The 23,065-nt window shown below is 37.8% G+C and overlaps 1 protein-coding gene across 5 annotated transcripts in view; it reads left to right on the top strand.

The window, feature by feature from the left end:
• The window catches only part of LOC128555218 (RUN and FYVE domain-containing protein 2-like), a 97,260-nt gene that overhangs the window by 69,123 nt on the left and 5,072 nt on the right, over positions 1 to 23,065 (top strand). For all 5 annotated transcript variants that reach the window (XM_053536945.1, XM_053536949.1, XM_053536946.1 and 2 more), the window contains 3 exons: positions 1,305 to 1,391; positions 10,036 to 10,260; positions 14,091 to 14,217. In XM_053536945.1, coding sequence (XP_053392920.1) covers positions 1,305 to 1,391; positions 10,036 to 10,260; positions 14,091 to 14,217 — 439 coding nt within the window. The remainder of the gene's footprint in view (positions 1 to 1,304; positions 1,392 to 10,035; positions 10,261 to 14,090; positions 14,218 to 23,065) is intronic.

Consider the following 23,065-nt stretch of genomic DNA (forward strand, 5'->3'; position numbering starts at 1 on the left):
ATGATGAGTTATTGTCATCGCTTGATCGGCGTTGGCGTTGCCTGGTTAAGTTTTATGTTTAGGTCAGCTTTTCTCCTAAACTGTCGAAGCTATTGCTTTGAAACAAACTTGCAACACTTGTTCACCATCATAAGCTGACCCTGTCCAGCAAGAAACATAACTCCATCCTGCTTTTTGCAAGATTTATGGCCCCTTTTTGACTTAGAAAATCAGTTTTCTTGGTTAAGTTTTATGTTTAGGTCAGCTTTTCTCCTAAACTATCAAAGCTATTGCTTTAAAACTTGCAACACTTGTTCACCATCATAAGCTGACCCTGTACAGCAAGAAACATAACTCCATCCTGCTTTTTGCAAGATTTATGGCCCCTTTTGGACTTAGAAAATATGAGATTTCTTGGTAAAGTTTTATGTTTAGGTCAACTTTTTCTCTTAAACTATCAAAGCTATTGCTTTGATACTTGCAACACTTGTTCACCATCATAAGCTGACCCTGTACATCAAGAAACATAACTCCATCCTGCTTTTTGCAATGATTATTGCCCCTTTTGGACTTAGAAAATCAGTTTTCTTGGTTGAGTATTTTGTTTAAGTCAGCTTTTCTCATAAACTATCAAAGCTATTTCTTTAAAACTTGCAACAGTTTTTCACCATCATAAGCTGACACTGTACATCAAGAAACATAACTATCCTGCTTTTTGCAAGAATGATGGCCCTGTTTAGACTTAGAAAATCATTGGTAGGCCAATATTTCTATTATACAAAAAAATCAGATGAGCGTCAGCACCCACAAGGCTGTGCTCTTGTTGATTCTATCTTCATAAAACTTGGTCAGAATGTTTGTTATCATGAAGTCTTGGATAATTTTAAATCTGGTTTACATGGGATAAAAAACTAGGTCACTAGGTCAAATCAAAGGGAAAGCTTGTATACACTCTAGAGGTCCTTTTTTGCTCCAATCGTCCGATACTTTGTCAGAATGTTTGTTTTCATGAAATTTTGGACAAGTGTGAATCTGGGTAATGTTGGGTAAAAAACTAGGTCACTAGGTCAAATCAAAGAAAATGCTTGTTTACACCCAAGAGGCCACATTTTTGGTGCAATCTGAATGAAAATTGGTCAAAATATTTGTTTCCATGAAATCACTAGGTAAAACATGTTTACACTGATATGGTGTGTTACCCAGGTGAGCGACCTAGGCCATCTTGGCCCTCTTGTTTATGTATGTGAAAAAGATGACCCAGTCAGTCTTGGTTGTTTTATGTATATGAAACAAAGGACCCAGTCTGTCATGGTTTGGTTTTGCAGAATGAAGCAAACTGAAAGTGAAAAGAATGCTGCAGTAGAAACATCAAGGAAGCTTGGACAGAACTTAGCAGACAGGGATGCAAAGAGGTATGTACTGCTAAATGTTACTATAAAATTACTACTTAGATAACTTATTTTGTTAGCAGAAAATGTTTGTCTAGGTTAGGTATTGTAGAATATAGTCATCAGCTGTGGTATTACATCATAGCAGAGATTTCTGTCATATTCATGGAAGGAGGGACCTTATTTAACCACCAGTTCTAGATGACAGGCTTCACATTCATGGAAGGAGGTACCTTATTTAACCACCAATTCTAGATGACTGGTTTTGCATTCTTGGAAGGAGGCTCTGCCCAGATACCACATAAACAGCTATGACAAAGCCTTTTTATGCCCCCGCCATAAATGGGGGTGGGCATATAGTGTTACCCGTGTCCGTGTGTGTGTTTGTCCGTTTGTTTGTGTGTTCGGGAAAGGGTGATGTTCGTGTCCGGTCCATAACTTGACATGCATGGTCCGATTTCAAAATAATTTGACACAAATAATAAGCATGGATAGACGATGTGTCTTGCACAACAACCAGGTCCCTAGCTCCGAGGTCAAGGTCACAGTCCTTGGTTGAACTTAGCTTATTTTCACTACATATATACTGATAATGTGGTCTTCGTGTCTGGTCCATAACTTTGACATGCATGGTCCGATTTCAGAATTATTTGACACATGTCAAATAATAAGCATGGATAGGCGATGTGTCGTGCGCAAAAACCAGGTTCCTAGGTCTAAGGTCAAGGTCACACTTAGAGGCCAAAGGTCACATACAAGAATGACTTTGTCTTGAGCATTTGTTCTTGATGCATGGAGGGATTTTGATGTAAGTTGCCTCAGTTGTATACCCTCAAACTATCAAAGCTATTGCTTTAAAACTTGCAACACTTGTTCACCATCATAAGCTGACCCTGTACAGCAAGAAACATAACTCCATCCTGCTTTTTGCAAGATTTATGGTCCCTTTTGGACTTAGAAAATATGAGATTTCTTGGTTAAGTTTTATGTTTAGGTCAACTTTTCTCTTAAAGTATCAAAGCTTATGCTTTGAAACTTGCAACACTTGTTCACCATCATAAACTGACCCTGTACAGCAAGAAACATAACTCCATCCTGCTTTTTGCAATGATTATTGCCCCTTTTGGACTTAGAAAATCAGTTTTCTTGGTTGAGTATTATGTTTAAGTCAGCTTTTTAGCTCACCTGAGCACAAAGTGCTCAGGGTGAGGTATTGTGATCGCTTACCGTCCGGCGTCCGTCCGTCCATCCACACTTTCCTTTAAACAACATCTCCTCCTAAACCAACAGGCCAATTTTGATGAAACTTCACAGGGTTGTTCCTTGGATGGTCTTCTTTAAAAATTGTTCACATCATGCCCTCGAATTCCGAAATTCAAAATGGCCGCCATTTGGATGGCTCGAAAAACGGAAAACTTGAACTAATTTCCACGGGACCCTCGAGTTCGAGCCATCGAAGTTCGACTGTACCTATTCTTAGATATAAAATTATGTCTTCCCCCATAGTGGGGGGAGACATAATGTTTTTAACCTTTAAGCATCATAGGGTTATAGGGCTCCCCTATTGTTTTTGGGGTCGCTCCATCAAAGGTCAAGGTCACAGGGGTCTGAACATGGAAAACCGTTTCCGATCAATACCTTGAGAACCACTTGACCCAGAATTTTTAAACTTCATACATGTAGAATGATTAGACATGCAGAGTAGATGACCCCTATTGATTTTGGTATCACTCCATCAAAGGTCAAGGTCACAGGGGCCTGAATATAGAAAACACTTTCTGATCAATAACTTGACAACCACGTTACCGAGAATGTTGAAACTTCATAAGATGACTGAACATGCAGAGTAGATGACCCCAATAAATTTTGGGATTGCTCCATCAAAGGTCAAGGTCATAGGGGCCAGAATAAGGAAAACAATTTCTGATCAATAACTTGACAACCATTTGACCCAGAACCTTCAAAATTCATAGGGTGATAGGACTTTAAGAGTAGATGACCCTAATTGTTCTTGGGGTCACTCGGTCAAATGTCAAGGTCACAGGGGCCTGAACATGGAAATCTGTTTCCGATCAATAACTTGAGAACCACTTGACCCAGAACATTGAAACTTCATGGGATGATTGGACATGCCGAGTAGATCATCCCTGTTGCATTTCAGTCACTAAGCCAACCATCAGTGTCTCTTTGATTTTCACTCCTTTCCCCTATTGACTTTTTGCTTATTACTACTGTGCTTTGGGGGAGACATGCGCTTTTTAGCTCACCTGTCACATAGTGACAAGGTGAGCTTTTGTGATCACCCTTCATCCGTCGTCAGTCTGTGCGTCCGTGCGTGCGTGCGTCAACAATTACTTGTCTGCACGATAGTGGTTTCATTTATGATTTTATTTTAACCAAACTTGCACACAACTTGTATCACCATAAGATCTCGGTTCCTTTCTTGAATTGGCCAGATCCCATTATGGGTTCCAGAGTTATGGCCCCTGAAAGGGCCAAAATTAGCTATTTTGACCTTGTCTGCACAATAGCAGCTTTATTTATAACTTGATTTTCACCAAACTGGCACACAACTTGTATCACCATAAGATCTTGGTTCCTTTCTTGAACTGGCCAGATTCCAGTATGGGTTCCAGAGTTATGACCCCTGAAAGGGCCAGAATTAGCTATTTTAAAATTGTCTGCACAATAGCAACTTCATTTATGATTTTATTTTAACCAAACTTGCACACAACTTGTATCACTATAAGATCTTGGTTCCTTTCTTGAACTGGCGAAATTCCTGTATGGGTTCAAGAGTTATGGCCCCTGAAAGGGTCAGAATTAGCTATTTTGACCTTGTCTGCACAATAGCAGCTTCATTTATGATTTGAATTTTAATCAAACTTGCACAAAACTTGTGTCACCATAAGATCTCGGTTCCATTTTTAAACTGGCCAGATCCCTTAATGGGTTCTAGAGTTACGGCCACTGAAAGGGCCAAAATTAGATATTTTGACCTTGTCTGCACAATAGCAGCTTCATTTATGATTTGATTTTAACCAAACTTGCACACAACTTGTATTACCACAAGATCTTCGTTCCTTTCTTGAACTGGCCAGATTCCATCATGGGTTCCAGAGTTATGGCCCCTTAAAGGTCCAAAATTGGCTATTTTGGCCTTTGCAGCCATTTAGAGACTTCATTTATGGTTTTATTTGATACAAACTTCCAAAATATCTTCAACAACAATAAATCTTGGATTCCATGACAAATCAGATCCAATCGTAGGTTCCAGAGTTATTTTATATCTGATTACCTCCCCTGATTGTAATCAAAATAGATTTATATCAGTAAGTACTTATAGGACTTATTTGAAATTTCATTATTGTCATTAGTTGGACTGAGCCAATCAGGGTAGATAACTATGGACTGATTTTATGTCAAATTACCTCCCTTTATTTCAAATTAAAATGGGTTTATCTCCGTAACTAATGAAGATACTGATCTGAAATTTCATTTATGTCAACAGATTTATTTGGCAGATCCTTCTTTTGTTCACTTACAATAATTTTTTTTAATTACTTCTCTTTTATGTTACTATAAATAGCTTATTTTTAGTAACTTTTTCGCTCACATGTCACAAAGTGACAAGGTGAGCTTTTGTGATCACGCGGTGTCCGTCGTCCATCCGTCAGTCCGTGCGTGCGTCTGTCCGTCCGTCCGGCCGTAAACTTTTGCTTGTGACCACTCTATAGGTCACATTTTTCATGGGATCTTTATGAAAGTTGGTCAGAATGTTCATCTTGATGATATCTAGGTCAAGTTTGAAACTGGGTCACATGCCTTCAAAAACTAGGTCAGTAGGTCTAAAAATAGAAAAACCTTGTGACCTCTCTAGAGGCCATGTATTTCAAAGATCTTCATGAAAATTGTTCAGAATGTTCATCTTGATGATATCTAGGTAAAGTTCAAAACTGGGTCACGTGCCATCAAAAACTAGGTCAGTAGGTCTAAAAATAGAAAAACCTTGTGACCTCTCTAGAGGCCATATATTTCAAAAGATCTTCATGAAAATTGGTCTGAATGTTCATCTTAATGATATCTAGGATAAGTTCGAAACTGGGTCACTTGCGGTCAAAAACTAGGTCAGTAGGTCTAAAAATATAAAAACCTTGTGACCTCTCTGGAGGCCATATATTTCATGAGATATTCATTAAAATTGGTCAGAATGTGCATCTTGATGATATCTAGGTCAAGTTCGAAAGTGGGTCACGTGCTTTCAAAAACTAGGTCAGTAGGTAATAATGAAAAACTTTGGCGACCTCTCTTAGTACCATAATTTTATTTCTATGGTCTGTATGAAAAGTTTTTTTGCAGTAACTCTTTGTACATCTAGTCAAAGATCGAAATGAGTGGATCACGGTGCGGTCAAATACTAGGTCGTAGGTTGTCTAACTCGCAAACCTTGTGACCTCTCTAAGGTCCATACTTTTGCAATGGATCTCTCATAAAATTGGTCAGAATGTTCACCTTATGATATCTAGGTCAAGTTCGAAACTGGGTCTCGTGCCTTCAAAAACTAGGTCAGTAGGTCAAATAAATAGAAAAACCTTGTGACCTCTCTAAGAGGCCTATTTTTAATGGATCTTATGAAAGTTGTCGATTGTTCATCTTGATGATATCTAGGTCAAGTTCGAAACTGGGTCACGTGCATCAAAAACTAGGTCAGTAGTCTTAAAAATAGAAAAACCTTGTGACCTCTCTAGAGGCCATATATTTCAATAGATCTTCATGAAAATTGGTCTGAATGTTCACCTTGAATGATATCTAGGTCAAGTTGAAATGGGTCACTGCATCAAAAAGTAGGTCAATCAGGTCTAAAAATAAAAAACCTTGTGACCTCTCTGAGGCCATAATTTTCATGAGATCATGTATGAAAGTTGGTCAGAATGTCATCTTGATGATATATAGGTCAAGTTCGAAAGTGGGTCATGTGCCATCAAAAACTAGGTCAATAGGTCAAATAATAGAAAAACCTTGTGACCTCTCTAAAGGCCATATTTTTCAAGGGATCTGTATGAAAATTGGTCTGAATGTTCATCTTGATAATATCTAGGTCAAGTTCGAAACAGGGTCATGTGCGGTCAAAAACTAGGTCAGTAGGTCTAAAAATAGAAAAACCTTGTGACCTCTAGAGGCCATACTTGTGAATGGATCTCCATAAAAATTGGTCAGAATGTTCACCTCAATGATATCTAGGTCAAGTTTGAAACTGGGTCACGTGCCATAAAAAACTAGGTCAGTAGGTCACATAATAAAAAAACCTTTTGGCATCTCTAGAGGCCATACTTTTCATGGGATCTGTATGAAAGTTGGTCTGAATGTTCTTCTTGATGATATCTAGGTCAAGTTTGAAACTGGGTCAGCTGCGATCAAAAACTAGGTCAGTAGGTCTAAAATTATTAAAATCTTTTGACCTCTCTAGAGGCCATATTTTTCAATGGATCTTTATGAAAATTGAAATGAATTTTCACCTTGATGATATCTAGGTAAAGTTCAAAACAGAGTCATGTACCTTCGAAAACTAGGTCAATAGGTCAAATAATAGAAAAACCTTGTGACCTCTAGAGAGACCATATTTTTCAATGGATCTTCATGAAAATTGGTCAGAATATTTATCTTGATAATATCTAAGTCATGTTCAGAACTGGGTCACATGAGCTCAAAAACTAGGTCACTATGTCAAATAATAGAAAAAATGACGTCATACTCAAAACTGGGTCATGTGGGAAGAGGTGAGCGATTCAGGACCATCATGGTCCTCTTGTTTATTATTGGCCGTAGGGAAAAACCGAGACCACTTTTCTGTGGTACAACATGGATGGTTCCTCCAATTTTTAGGTGTATTTTGACATATCTGTACCATGTAAGAATTTTTTTCTTTTTGGTTAAATTTCTTCTCCTGTTGTTCCTGTCCTTTGTGGACTTAGATATTTTTTCTGAGGACCTTCTTGTCCTCAAGTGCAATGATAACAGGTGAGCGATATGGGGCCATCATAGCCCTCTTGTTTACAAAGCGTCTTCTGGTTCATCTTTGAATAGTCCAGCATGCTGTTATGAGACAGCTCATGTAAATATAAAGACTGACAGTAGATATCATATATAATCTGAGAGGTATTATATTGCATAGTGCATGCCGTCTGCCGATGTGTGAAGTCTGTGATGTAAAGCTGATGTATTACGTCAGTCAGGTATTATATTTTATGGTTTGACATTTTCTGTTAACAGTAAAATGAGATCACAGATTTATGTAATTAATTATATATACACCAGACTGTTTACTGGCATCAGTATTTAGCACCTTGTAAGTATAACTGACTAATTTGTTATTACACTGTCATTTAAGATAGTTTTACATGTTAGTGATTACCTAGTCCAACTTGTGACGTAATTCTCACTTTCATTTCATTATGTGTCCCATCACACAGTGGTGTGGGAGACATATTGATTTACTCCTGTCTGTGTGTGTCTGTCTGTCTGTCTGCCTGTCACATAGCTTGTCCGCACTCCAAGTTGAACATTTCTCATCTGATCTTCACCAAACTTGAACAAAATGTGTTTGACCATAAGACCTCGGCCAGATTCGATAACTAGCCAAATCGGCTCTTTGGAATTATGGCCCTTGACAATAATTAATGAATTGCCGAAGTATTCATTCTCAAACATGCACTAAAAACCATTCATCTTGTCCACACTCTAAGTCGAACATTCCTTATCCGATCTTCACCAAACTTGAACAAAATATGTTTGCCAATAAGTCCTCGGCCAGGATCAATTAACTAGCCAAATCGGCCCAGGGTCTTCAGAATTATGGCCCTTGACAATAATTAATTAATCGCCTAGACTCATAAAAATGCTGAAGTATTCAATCTCAAACATGCACTAAAAACCATTCATCTTGTCCACACTCTAAGTCGAACATTTCTCATTCGATCTTCACCAAACTTGAACAAAATGTGTTTGACCATAAGTCCTCGGCCAAGTTTGATAACTAGCCAAATCAGCCCAGTCACTTCGGAATTATGGCCCTTGAATTACCGAAAATTGGCCTTTTTACTCTTGTCTGCACTCTAAGTCGAATATTTCTCATCCGATCTTCACCAAACTTGAACAAAATGTGTGTGACCATAAGTTCTCGGCCAGGTTCGATAACTAGCCAAATTGGCATAGGCACTTCAGAATTACTGAAAATTGGCTTTTTTTACTCTTGTCCGCGCTAGTCGAACATTTCTCATCCGATCTTCACCAAACTTTAGCAAAATGTGTTTGACCATAAGTCCTCAGCCAAGCTTGATAATTTGTCAAAATGCCCAAGGTATTTCAGAATTATGGCCCTTGATTTACCCAAAATCAGCCTTTTTACTCTTCAAAGGTATATTTGTAGTGAGTAAACAGTATAAAAAGACTGACTTACTATTTAGATGATTAGGCAGTTGTGGGAGACATGCGCTTTTCTCAAAAGCAGCTCTAGTTTCAGTCTGATATTACGTCCAACTCGGCCTTGTTTGAATCATAAATTTGCTATTCAGAATTTTTTTTTTCTTCATATAATCGTCATGGTGCTCTTCATATAATTATTATGGTGCTAGACTGGCATCAGTCGTTAGAGTCATTAAATGTAAAGCACTTGGCCATAAAATCAATCCTCTTTGATAGCACTTTCTAAAAAAAATTACAATATCTCTAACCTCTGACTCTAACGTGTTGAGATGAGCCTAGAGAGAAAATGTTTTTCTTGGAAAATATTAGTGTCAGTATGAAGAAAGAATAAACTTTATTACAGATTACAGACTTTGTAAGTCTATCATGGTGCTAGCAATCATGTCTGAGAGACTGAAGTATTTCTATTATGATAGTTTTAATAGGCGTGACTCTGTGGACAAACTGTCAGGGGAGGTAACTACAGTTATGAATACGGACTAGTGTTTATCCTACTTTTTCAACCAGTCACAGGAAGACATTTTCAATTTTTTCCATTAAACCATATTGGGTCACTATGCTTCCTCTCCTTGTTGTATGTGTAACTGTGACCAGTTTTAAAAATATCAGCTCTTTTCAAAGCTTGGACTAATGAGTAATAAACAATCACAATTCTCAAACAGAATTTCTGTAGCATAAAATTCTAAGCAATAATGAAATGTGTGAAATTCTTACATAAGGTTCTAAAATGGAAATGACCTTAACAGAAAATAACTGAAAATGAGTTAAAAGTTAAAGTGGAAACATAAACTACATGTCTGTCTTATTACATATAAAAGACATTCTATGGGCTTTAATTATGTCTCCCACACCACTGTGGTGGGAGACATATTGATTTACTCCTGTCTGTGTGTGTGTGCATGACTGTGTGTGTGTGTGTGTGTGTTAAGTCGAACAGTTCTCAACTGATCTTCACCAGACTTGCCAATAAGTGCTCGGCCAAGTTCGATAACTAGCTAAATCGGCCCAGTCACTTCGGAATTATGGCCCTTGAATTACCGAAAATACTGATGCCAGTGATACAGGTCTTGGTGCATGGTTGATTCAGATACATAATGGAGAAGAAATGCCAATCTATATGATTAAGGCAGTTATGGTAGACATGCACTTTTCTCAAAAGCAGCTCTAGTTGTTTGTTATTTTTCAGAACTGCCTTGGAAACTGACTTACGAATTGAGAGAGAATGGAGAGGAAATTTACAAAAAAATTTGGAACAGGAAAAGGCAAAAACTTCGCAGTTACAGAAAGAACTACAGCACTATCAGACTTTAGAAAGTGATCATGAAAATTTACAAAGACAGTTCAGGGAAATGCAAAAACAGTGTGAAGAGCAGGAAAAAACTTTAGCAGAATTAGGGTCACATTTAAGCGAGTAAGTAAAAAAATGATCCATAAAATATACTTATTTCCATATTAATCATCAGATGTACCTTTCTGATATAAATGTTTGTTTTTAATTTTTGTAAAATATAGTGTGTACTGGTATGTTTGATGTTTGTATCAAATTGTAAGGAAAATAGCTTACAGTATTGTAAAGACTTGCTCTGTAGCGTCAAAATGTTTCATCTGTCAGATGTCCACCACAATATCAACATTTTAGGAACATATAGGAGAGTCTTATTTATCATAACCCCAGATCATAACTAAGTATATGGGAACTATTGGAATCATGCATGTACATCTGTAGTACCGTTCTGGAGGCATTTGTCTGAAACAGTTTAAGGGATTTCCAAATAGCTGTGCACATATATTTACTAAGATTCATATTTGACAAAGGTCACTAGGTCCAAGGGCAAGGTCTTACTTGGAAGTCATTGGTCAGTTAGCTTAATTTTGCATAATTATGCTCCATATCTTTTAAACTGCTGGAAAGGTTTTATAGAACTAGCATCTGTTATTAACCATATCAAGTCAACAGGCAGATGCACAATACCAGTCACTAGGTCAAAGGCCAAGGTCACACTATAAGGCCAAAGCTCAAAATGCTTAGTTTCAAACTTTTGTAAAGGATGTTAAACAACTACAATGTCATGTTTAAGTTCACCATAGTAATACAACAAGAAGCATGCATGAGCCTTGTCACTAGGTTGAAGGTCAAGGGCACACTTGGAGGTCGATTAGCTTTACTTTGTGTCAACTCCATATCTATTTAGCTGCTGGCAGGATTTTTATAGAATACTCATCAATTGTTTACTTAGTCAATAGGACAAGCACAACTCAGGTCGCCAGGTCTAAGTTCGTGGTCATATTTGGAGTTCAAATGGCTTGAATTCTTGTCTACTCCATAAACTGCAGGAAACATTGTCATAAAACAAACATCATTTGTTAATCGCATCAAGACAATATGCAGACTGCACAACCCAGGTCATAAGGTCCAAGGTCAAGGACTCAGTAGGAGTTCAAGGTCATGAGCACAACATTTTACATCCCCTGTAGCAGATTTTAATCACTTTCAGTGATAGCTCAAGTTCAAGTTAATATTTCATGAGTATGATATAAAGTAACATTTTGTTACTGTATGACTTTTGCAATTTATAAACTTATACATATCTAACGGACTTCTTCAGGATTTTATAATTAAACACTACCCATCTTAGAACAGATGGTAAGGATGCCTTCCTGTTAATGATGTGTGGTTTGGAACCAGTGAAAAATTTGATCATCTCATTTTTTGAAACACAGAAATTTAAGGGAATTATTCACAATTAGATACCATTTATACACAAAAACATGATATAAGAAAGAAATGATTTCCACTTTTTGCTGCTGGAAGTAACACTAATATTGTAGCACTTTCTCATCTGTCAGAAGTTTGACACTAACTTCTGATTTGTTTCTTTCATTTATTAGGTGAGCATTTGCACTCAAAATTACTAGCAAGAGCAGTTTCAGCCCATCCAAAAATTATGTCTCCCACCACACAGTGGTGTGGGAGACATATTGATTATTACTCCAGGCTGTGTCTGTCTGTCACAAAGCTTGTTCGCACTCTAAGTCGAACATTTCTCATCCGATCTTCACCAAACTTGAACAAAATGTGTTTGACCATAAGACCTCGGCCAAGTTCGATAACTAGCCGAATCCACTCAGGCACTTTTGAATTATGGCCCTTGAATTACTGATTGGATCCATTCGTCTAGACCATCCAGAGAAACTAGTCATTTTGTGTTGGGCAGCACTGTCACAAAGCTTGTCTGCACTCTAAGTCGAACATTTCTCATCAGATCTTCACCAAACTTGAACAAAATGTATTTGACCATAAGACCTCGGCCAAGTTCAATAACTGGCCAAATCCGCTTAGGCACTTTTGAATTATGGCCCTTGAATTACTGATCGGATCCATTCGTCTGGACCATCCAGAGAAACTAGTCATTTTTAGCTCGACTTTTCGAAGAACAAGTACAGCTATTGCACTCGCCCCGGCGTCGGCGTCGCTGTCGCCATTGGTTAAAGTTTTTGATAAAGTCAAATATCTCTGTTACTATCAAAGCTATTGACTTGAAACTTAAAATAGTTATTTACTATCAAAGTCTACACCAGGAGAAACAATCCCCATAACTCTGATTGAATTTTAACAGAATTATGCCCCTTTTTAACTTAGAATGTTTGGTTAAAGTTTTTGATAAAGTCAAATATCTCTGTTGCTATCAAAGTTTTTGACTTGAAACTTAAAATACTTATTTACCATCAAAGTCTACCCCAGGAGAAACAATATCCATAACTCTGATATGAATTTTGACAGAATTATGCCCCTTTTTAACTTAGAATTTTTTGTTAAAAGTCAAATATCTTGGTTACTGTTAAAGCTTTTGACTTGAAACTCAAAATATTTATTTACTATCAAAGTCTACACCAGGAGACACAATTCCCATAACTCTGATTTGAATTTTGACAGAGTTATGTCCCTTTTTAACTTAGAATTTTTTTACTGGCAAATTTCAGCTCTAATTTAGAGTCAAGCACTGAGAAAAGTCGAGCGCGCTGTCTTACGGACAGCTCTTGTTCATTGGGCAGTTGTGGGAGACATGCGCTTTTCTCAAAAGCATCTCTAGTTAGAATTTGAAGATATATGGATAGGTCCCGTATATTCTCAAAAATTGATTTGATATATATTTTATGCTTGACTGTTCAAAAATAAAAAAGGCTAATGTACTCAACTGGAGTCAGTGTTGACATGGGTGTCTTCGTTGTTTGAAGGTTAAGGTTTTAACTTTATCTTCTTATCTACTGCATTTACTATCATCAAACCTCAAATAAGGCTTGCTCTTGGTACAGGGCAGGTATCCTTTGGCTAATGGAGTCCCACAGGGCCTTTGTGGCCTTGTGGTTAAGGTCGCTGACTTCAGATCACTTTCCCTCACGAGTCACGATGTGTGTTTTAGCCTCAATCGGGGCATTGTATTCTTCATGTGAGGAAGCCATCCAGCTGGCTTACAGAAGGCAAGTGGTTCTACCCAGGTGCCCCCCAACCCCGCATGTTGAAATAATGCACGGAGGGGTACCTGGGGTCTTCCTCCACCATCAAAGCTGGAAAGTCACCATAATGACCTATAATTATGTCAGTGTGATGTTAAACCCAACTATACAAAAACCTTTAATGATCAAACCTCACATATGGGTTAAACTTGGCAAGGGGCAGACATCCTATGTTTAATGGCCGGATACCCTAAACATCAAGGTCACTGTGGTCAGATATTGTGATAGTGTTGGTTAAAGTATTTCGGTTTTACTGTAATATTCATAAACATACTTAAAATTTCATATATTGGTTCTAAGTATCCTTCATCCCCCTTAAACTTTTACTCAAACCCCTATTACAACCACTTGCCCTCCCCCAACCACTTCCCAGTTAGTTTTTTCATATTTCACACTCTCGCATATATCTTATATATTGTTTCTCAGTATCCCGCATAACCCCCAACGGCTACCCACTCACTCATCACACCCCTCCTCCTCTGCTCCACAAAAAATATATATATGAATTTAAGTTTCTTTGCTGATGTCTTATATTTCATATTGTTCCTTGGTATTCCTCATACTCTCCATCCTCAACCCGACCCCCAACCACCCACCCCCAACAAAAAAAATAATTTTTTTTTGCATTTCTGTAACTTCCAGCTTACATCTATAATTGTTCACTCAGTGAAAGATATTTTGATCTCTCACTGAAACAAGCAAATAGTTTCTATCATATTCTTACAGATCTAAATTAAGGGTTGAGGACATGAGAGAATTACAAATGGCAAACAAAGAGGCAAGCTGGGCCAGCGACAAAGATGTTTCCTCCTGTAAACAATGTGAAAAACCATTTTCAGTTGCAAGAAGAAAGGTTTGTACAGACTTTTATGCTCCTGTAAACAAATATTTGGGGATCATGTAGTTGCCCCTTTGTCTGTCTGTCTGTATTTTATTTACCATTTTAAAGGATTTTCAACTAACTTTGCTCAAATATGTGCCATAATGGGATGATTTTCAGAACTTTACTTCCAGCTGTTTGCAAGTTTAAGATAATATCTTTCTTGTCCACTCCATATCTTTGAATACTATTTGAATAGAAGATCTGTTGTCACCCTTTCTGCAGAGGTTCATGTCTGCATCACAGATGATTTGGATGTAAGTATGTTTTGGGACTAAATTCCTTCACATGTCATAGCCATCATAATTTGACAGCACAGGATAGGATTACATTTTGTCAAAAATATACATATTTTTAATTTAGAAATTTTGTTTAAAGTTTTACCTATAATGTCTTCTCAGAAACAGCTAGGTCAAATGCTTTTTACTGGACATAAGTTCCAAACATCATGTTATTACTTTATATGGTAGGTTACATAACTTTAGCAAAGTACCACACCTTTTTAGCTTACCTGAGCCAAAGACTTTATGGTGAGCTTTTGTGACCGCTCAATGACCATTGTGTGCATAGTGTGTCCGTCAACATTTTCTAAAAAGATCTTCTTCTTGAAAACCACTGGGCAGAATTACACCAAACTTCACAGGAATGATCCTTGGGTGGTCCCCTGTCAAAATTCTTCAAAGAATTTAATTCCATGCAGAAGTCTGGTTGCCATGGCAACCAAAAGGAAAAACTTTAAAAATCTTCTTGTCCAAAACCGCAAGGCTTAGAGCCTTGATATTTGGCTTGTGACATCATCTTATGGTCCTCTATCAAGAGTGTTCAAATTGTGCCCCTTGGGTGAAAAGAGGCCCCACCATGGGGGTCACAAGTGTTACATAGACTTATATAGTAAAAAACTTAAAAAATCTTCTTTCCATAAAACCACAAGAGCTAGGCCTTTGATATTTTGAATGTAGCATTGCCTTGTGGTCCTCTACCAAATTTTTCAAATTGTGCCTCTGGGGTGAAAAGAGGCCCTGCCCCGGAAATCTCAAGTTTTACATAATATAGGAAAAAATCTTTAAAAATCTTCTTGCCTGAAACTGCAAGGCCTAGGCTTTTGATATTAAGTATACTGTCTTTCCTAGTGTTTCTTTACCAAAATTGTTCAAATTATGTCCCTAGGGTGAAAAGAGACCCTGCCCTGGGGTTACAAGTTTAACATAGACATATATAGGGAAAAAAAAAATAAAGCTCTTCTTGTCTGAAAGTTCAAGGCCTAGGCCTTTGATATTTGGATGTAGCATTTCTTGGTGGATCTCTAACAAGTTCGTTCAAATTATGCCCCTGGGGTAAAGAGAGGCCCCGCCCTAGGGGTCACTTGTTATAATTATGAGTTATATAGGAAAAAATACTTCAAAAATTATTAGATCATCATTCCTAAACTGTTTAATTATAATTACCTGATGACCCCAAGCAATTAGGGATCACTTGACTGTGACCTTGACCTACTGACCTACTTTCTTGTTAGCTCACCTGAGCCAAAGGCTCATGATGAGCTTTTGTGACCACTCAATGTCCGTTGTACGACGTGTGTCGTCCGTCCGTCAACATTTTCTAAAAAAATCTTCTCCTAGAAAACCACTGGGCAGAATTACACCAAACTTCACAGGAATGATCCTTGGGTGGCCCCCTATCAAAATTTTTCAAAGAATTGAATTCTATGCAGAACTCGAAAAACTTTAAAAATCTTCTTGTTCAAAACCTCAAGGTGTAGAGCCTCGATATATGGCATGTGACATCATCTTATGGCCCTCTATTAAGATTGTTCAAATTGTGCCCCTGGGGTGAAAAGAGGCCCCGCTCCGGGGGTCGCAAGTTTTACATAGATAGTAAAAAACTTTAAAAATCTTCTTTTCTAAAGCCACAAGAGCTAGGCTCTTGATATTTGTATTTAACATTGCCTTGTGGTCCTCTACCATAATTGTTCAAATCATGCCCCTTGGGTGAAAAGAGGCCCTGCTCCAGGGGGTCTCAAGTTTTACAAAGACTTATATAGGAAAAAACTTCAAAAATCTTCTTGTCTGAAGCTGCAAGGCCTTTGCTTTTGATATTTATACGCCCAAAGGGACGTATTATGTTATGACGCAGGTGTCCATCTGTCCGTCCGTCTGTCCGAGCTCACATTTGCATACTTAGGTGGTTATAGGAACAATAGGATACTGTACTTTTTCTTTGATGTCATTCATTCCGTAAGGCTTTTATGTGGCTATTTTTCTCTTACGTGGCTAAAAGAACAATAGAGAGAACAAAAGAGTAGCCACATAAGTATCCATATGTAGGAACGTCCGTTAGCAATTTCGTGTCGGTTTTGTAACTCTTGAACCCCTTGAAGGATTTCAGGGAAACTTGACACAAATGTTCACCACACCGAGACGACGTGCAGAGCGCATGTTTTGGATGTCTCGCTTCAAGGTCAAGGTCACACTTAAGAGTCAAAGGTCATATCAGTTTGTTTCGTGTTTTCTTTATAACTCTTGAACCCCTTGAAGGATTTCAAAGAAACTTGACACAAATGTTCACCACACCAAGACAACTTGCAGAGTGCATGTTCCGGATGACTCACTTCAAGGTCAAGGTCACACTTAGGGGTCAAAAGTCATATCAGTTTGTTTCATGTCCACTCTGTAACTCTTGAACTGCTGGAAGGATTTCAAAGAAACTTGGCAGAAATGTTCACCACACTGAGAGGATGTGCAGAGCGCATGTTCCGGATGACTTGCTTCAAGGTCAAGGTCACACTTAAGGGTCAAAGGTCATATATGACTTTGTATTTTAAGATACAGCCTTGAAATTTGGATGACATGTACAGTTTTGCACGCCGATCTTAAAAACTGACTTTCAGTGACCTTGAGTGTGACCTACTGACCTACTTTCTTGTTTTTTTTAAGATACAGCCTTGAAATTTGGATGACATGTACAGTTTTGCTCGCGGATCATAAAACTGACTTTTAGTGACCATAAATGTGACCTACTGACCTACTTTCTTAACATTTTAGCATCAGTTTGACATTTAAAACATGTAGCTCATATTACTCAGGTGAGTGATCCAGGGTCATCATGACCCTCTTGTTAAGGATTACATGGTTTAATAGCCATATTTCGTATCTTGTAACTGGATGGTAATATCTAAATGAAATTTGGTCACTTTAAAGACAGTCAAAATTAAAAACGTTTCACCGAGAGATTTTTCGAATTTTGTCATTTTTAGGGGAGATAATCGGTATTGAAGTTAACATTGATGCCTATGGGAAATATCTGATTTCTTTGATTATGGGAATCTGAGCTTGAGTTTCGAGAAAATTTTGTGGTAGAAAGCTGCATTATATGATTCTGATACAAATATAAAAAAAGAAATCGAAAATTTACCGTAGGGAAAACGAGAAAATTATTTTTTCTAGTTTTCAGGGGAGATAATTCATGAAAAACCAAAATTATCAGGGGAGGTAATCTAAAGGAAATTTTTGAGAACTGCTGTCACTATATAACTTGTCAATATGCACCTTATTTCTTTCGTTTGACATTTTCAAAGCTTACATTATCAAGTTGAATGTACGCTTTTGGTGAAATTGAGGCCTATTACGGGTAGTCATCCTTAATATAAACATTGTGGTGAAGGTTTTGCGTGTAATCAGGATCCTGAAAAAAAAACATCTGACCAAATGCTTTCAAACTCCCACACTCCACACATGTTTCAGTATTATGAGATAATCTTACAGCAGAGCAGGACTCATAACTCTGACATATATTCTTTCAAACTATTGACCCCTTTTAGTCCCCTTGAGGGGACTATAGAAATGCCCTCTGTCCATCCATCCGTATATCTGTCCGAGTGAACGAGAGAACATTAAAATTTTGTTGGGTACAGAGGACAATAGTTAGCTGTAAATTCTGTTCATTTCATACTGCTAATTGGGTACTTTCTGTTGCATGTTGGGTACTTTTTATGCCCCCGAAGGGAGGCATATAGTTTTTGAACCGTCTGTCTGTCTGTCGGTCTGTCGGTCTCTGTCGGTCTGTCGGTCTGTCCGCAATTTTCGTGTCCGGTCCATATCTTTGTCATCGATGGATGGATTTTCAAATAACTTGGCATGAATGTGTACCACAGTAAGACGACGTGCAGTGCGCAAGAATCAGGTCCGTAGCTCAAAGGTCAAGGTCACACTTAGACGTTAAAGGATAGTGCATTGATGGGCGTGTCCGGTCCATATCTTTCTCATCGATGGATGGATTTTCAAATAACTTGGCATGAATGTGTACCACAGTAAGACGATGTGCAGTGCGCAAGACCCAGGTCCGTAGCTCAAAGGTCAAGGTCACACTTAGACGTTAAAGGATAGTGCATTGATGGGCGTGTCCGGTCCATATCTTTGTCATCGATGGATGGATTTTCAAATAACATGGCATGAATGTGTACCACAGTAAGACGACGTGCAGTGCGCAAGACCCAGGTCAGTAGCTCAAAGGTCAAGGTCACACTTAGACGTTAAAGATCATTTTTCATGATAGTGCATTGATGGGCATGTCCGGTCCTTATCTTTGTCATTCATGCATGGATTTTAAAATAACTATGCATGAATGTGTGACACAGTAAGACGATGTGTTGCGCGCAAGACCCAGCTCCGTAGGTCAAAGGTCCTAAACTCTAACATTGGCCATAACTATTCATTCAAAGTGCCATCGGGGGCATGTGTCATCCTACGGAGACAGCTCTTGTTAACAAAAGAAATACCCAACAAAGGTTTGTTTGTAAGAACGTCCATCCATCTGTCAGTCTGCAAATCAGGATCCTGCAGTTACTCAAAAAGTATTCAAGCTAGGTTCATAAAACTTGATATGTGAATATAGATCAGTATGTAGATTATTCAGATACATGACTTTTTGCTTGTAGATCATAGGTCAAGGTCACAGTTGAAGGTCAAGTAAAAATTGTTTCTGCTCCATAATTTTTATTTGCATTGATGGATTATCTTAGTGCTACACACAGATGTTCCACATGATAAGACAATGTGTAAACACAATGTCATGATCTATGCTCGTCTGTTAAAGGTCAAGGTCTTTGTTTAAGATCAAGAAAAAATTTGTTTCCACTCCATAACTTTTAATTGCATTGAAGGATTTTTTTAGTACTTCACAGAAATATTCTCAAAGATTAGACTTTTTATCATGCACATGACCCATGGTTGTTTGTCAAAGGTCAAGGTCACTATTGAAGGTCAAGTAAATTTGTTTCCACTCCATAACTTTTATTCGCATGGCTGATTATCTTATTTCTGCTCACAAATATTCTCCATGATGAGACAACGTGTTCTGTACAATATCTATGCTTGTAGGTCAAGGTCACTATTGAATTTTAAATAAAAATTGTTTTTGTTACTTAGGTCTTAATTGCCTTGAAGCACACTATTGCCAACAACGAATTCAAACTTTGCATGTAAGCTAGTAATATGTAAAAAAAAGTTCAAAATGTGGAGTATACTGTCATTAAACAGTTACTGTTTTGTGTGTAAATATTCTCAACAGTTCAACAGTGAACAAATGTGTAGATCTTAATTTAGTCTTTGGTGGTTTAAGTGTGTTTGGTGAGGTCTGTAAAGGTCATATAGTTAGAATTTGTATAAAAAAAAAAACAACCATATGGGCATTGTTAGTTCTCACTTCTGTAAATAGCAATATGTTTAGATTTATTTATGTATTCAATGACATCATATCACAGACTTTCTATATCTAGCTTGAGATGTTGTGAGATGACATATGACATGTAGGTTCTTATTTCATACTTCCTCAGCAGTATGTCTCCAAGTCTACCCAATTTATCAAAGAACTGTCAAATAAATTACATCGCCAAGCCTTTGAATTAGGTTGATATTACACTTTGACGTCTTTGAAACTGATCATCTTGAGGGTTGAATGGAAAATTGTCCTAATGAATTAAATGAACAAGTTCCAATAGTCTCCCTTTATCTAGGGTCAATTTGTGTTTTTATCTTCACTTAATTCTTTGCATTAAATATTAGGAATATCTTGGGGCCTCCGTGGCCTAGTGGTTAAGGTAACTGACTTGTCCCTCATTGATGTGGGTTTGAGCCTCACTCGGGGCATTGAATTATTAGTCCCCTACTGGTTTTCAACCAGTTTCGGGGACTATAGGAATGCGCTTTTCTGTCCATCCGTCATTCCATCTGTCCGCAATTTCGTGTCCGGTCCATAACTTTGTCATTCATTAAGGGATTTTAATATTACATGGCACAAATGTTCCCCATGATGAGACAACGTGTCATGCACAAAACCCTGACCCCTGGCTCAAAGATCAAGGTCACAATTGGAGGTCAAAGGTCAAAAGGGCTTTTTTCCTGTCCGGTCCATAACTCTCCCATCCATGAAGGGATTTTAATATCACTTGGCACAAATGTACTTCATAATAAGACGATGTGTCATGTACAACTTTCAGAACCCTAGCTCAGAGGTCAAGGTCACACTTAGCAGTCAAATGTTAACATGGCATGAACTAGAGACCGTACCATAGCTCTTTGCATACTTTGATTTTTCAAACTAAAGTGATTTTTACAAGTGCACCGGTTACGATACAAAAATGTAAACAACGGACTCTGTCTATGAAACTTTGAAATGAATGAATGACAGTCGATCTTAGTCATAATACTGATTGACAGTGAATGCTAATGACTCCATGTGTTGCAGAAAGGTATTTAGTTTGTAACTGTAATTTCCCATCAATTGAAATCCTCTCAAAACTGGGAAAATAATTACTTATATTTGGCCAAAACACACCGTCTTTGCCGTTCGACAGCTGCAAAAAGGGCAAATATGGAAATTCAGTGTAAGTAATATTTCACTGGTACTACCAGTTAGTAAGTTCATACTCTGAACAACACGTCAGAGAAATTTGGGCAGATTTGACCGATTATGACGTTGGCAGCATTAGATTATATTTTTTCTTTACACAAAAATTGCCATTAGGTAACAAAGCGAATACGCCAATAATCCGGAGTTCACCGATTATTGTTCCAGTTCACACAATGTAATCCAGCAATTAAACTGCATAGCTATTAGATACTGCTGTTATAGGGAAGTGGTAGAGTGTCTACCTTAGGTGTAAGAGGTCCTGGGTTCGAGTCCCAGTTAGAGCTTAACTATTTAGATTCTGCTAAAGCATTGTTTTGCTGTTAATAGACTGTTCCAGATGTTCTAAATTTTTTAGCACACAGTATCATAAATCATTATTTAGCAATCCAGATCAAAGTTGAATGTTAAATCAAATGCACCCAATTAGAAAATATTGACTATGTTATGTCCCTTTGATGTTTATGCTCTCCATGTTCAAGAAGAGTAACATTTCCTTGATCACAAAATTTTCGTTAACATGAAAATATTAAATGCTCATAACTCCACACTTCTGGTTAAAATATTGTCTATATTTCTGTTTTTGAGAAATATATGGACCTTTGTCTTCATTTCAAAGCTTTTTAACTTCAAACCTGTGATTTGAAAAACTTAGGTACTATCTCTACATGAACAGGGTCTGTTTCGTGTCTGGTCCATAACTCTGTCATTCATAAAGGGATTTTAATGTCACTTGGCACATGATGAGACGACGTGTCATGCGCAAATCCCGGACCCCTTGCTCAAAGGTCAAGGTCACTATTGGAGGTCAAATGTCAACAGGGTTTTTTTCCTGTCCGGTTCATAACTCTGCTATCCATGAAGGGATTTTGATATTATTTGGCACAAATGTTTCCCATGATGAGATAATATGTCATGCACAAAACCCCGACCCCTAGCTCAAAGGTCAAGGTCACAATTGGAGGTCAAAGGTCAATTGGCTTTTTTTCCTGTCCGGTCCAGAACTCTGTCATCCATCAAGGGATTACAATATTACTTGGCATAAATGTTCCCATTGATGAGACGATGTGTCTTGCATAACACCCAGGACCCTAGCTTAAAGGTCAAGGTCACACTTTGAGATCAAAGGTCTATAGGATTTTTTTTCCTGTCCACTCTATAACTTTGTCATGCAAAACAGGATTTGAATATCAATATTCCCCTGGATGAGACAACATGTCGTGCACAAAACCCGGGCCCTAGGTCTAAGGTCAAGGTCATACTTAGAGATCAAAGGTCAAATTCAAGAATGACTTTGTCCGGAGCATTTCTTCTTTATGCATTGAGGGATGTAACTTGGCACAAATGTTCACAACCATAAGACAGATTGTCTTGCGCAAGAACCAGGTCCCTAGGTCTAAGGTTAAGGTAATACATAGAGGTCAAAGATCAAATTCAGGAATGACTTTGTCCGGAGCATTTCTTCTTCATACATGGAGGGATTTTGATGTAATTTGGCACAAATGTTCACCACCATGAGGCACCACCCTTGTTTTTAGAATTACGTCCCTTTGTTGTTACTATAAACAGATTATATTGTAACTTTTTTATTACTGGCCATAGGGAAAAGTCGAGACCACTTTTCAGTGGTACAACATGCATGTTACATCCAATTTTTAGGTGTATTTTGACCTATCTCTACCTGGTAAAAGTTTTCCACACTTTTTTTACCATGGACATTCATATTTAGCTGAGATTTTGTGAGACAGTGTGTAATGAGGATCTGAGGATCTACAGATCACATTCTGCTTTTGTTTAAGTAGAATACTTTTTATGCTCCCTGAAGGGTGAGCATATAGTTGCCACTTTGTCCGTCCATCCGTCACACTTTTGTCCAAAGTATAACTTGAAAAATATTAGAAGCATTTGATTGAAACTT

The sequence above is a fragment of the Mercenaria mercenaria genome, chromosome 2 (assembly GCF_021730395.1).
Source record: "Mercenaria mercenaria strain notata chromosome 2, MADL_Memer_1, whole genome shotgun sequence".
In the NCBI taxonomy this organism is placed as follows: Eukaryota; Metazoa; Mollusca; class Bivalvia; order Venerida; family Veneridae; genus Mercenaria; species Mercenaria mercenaria.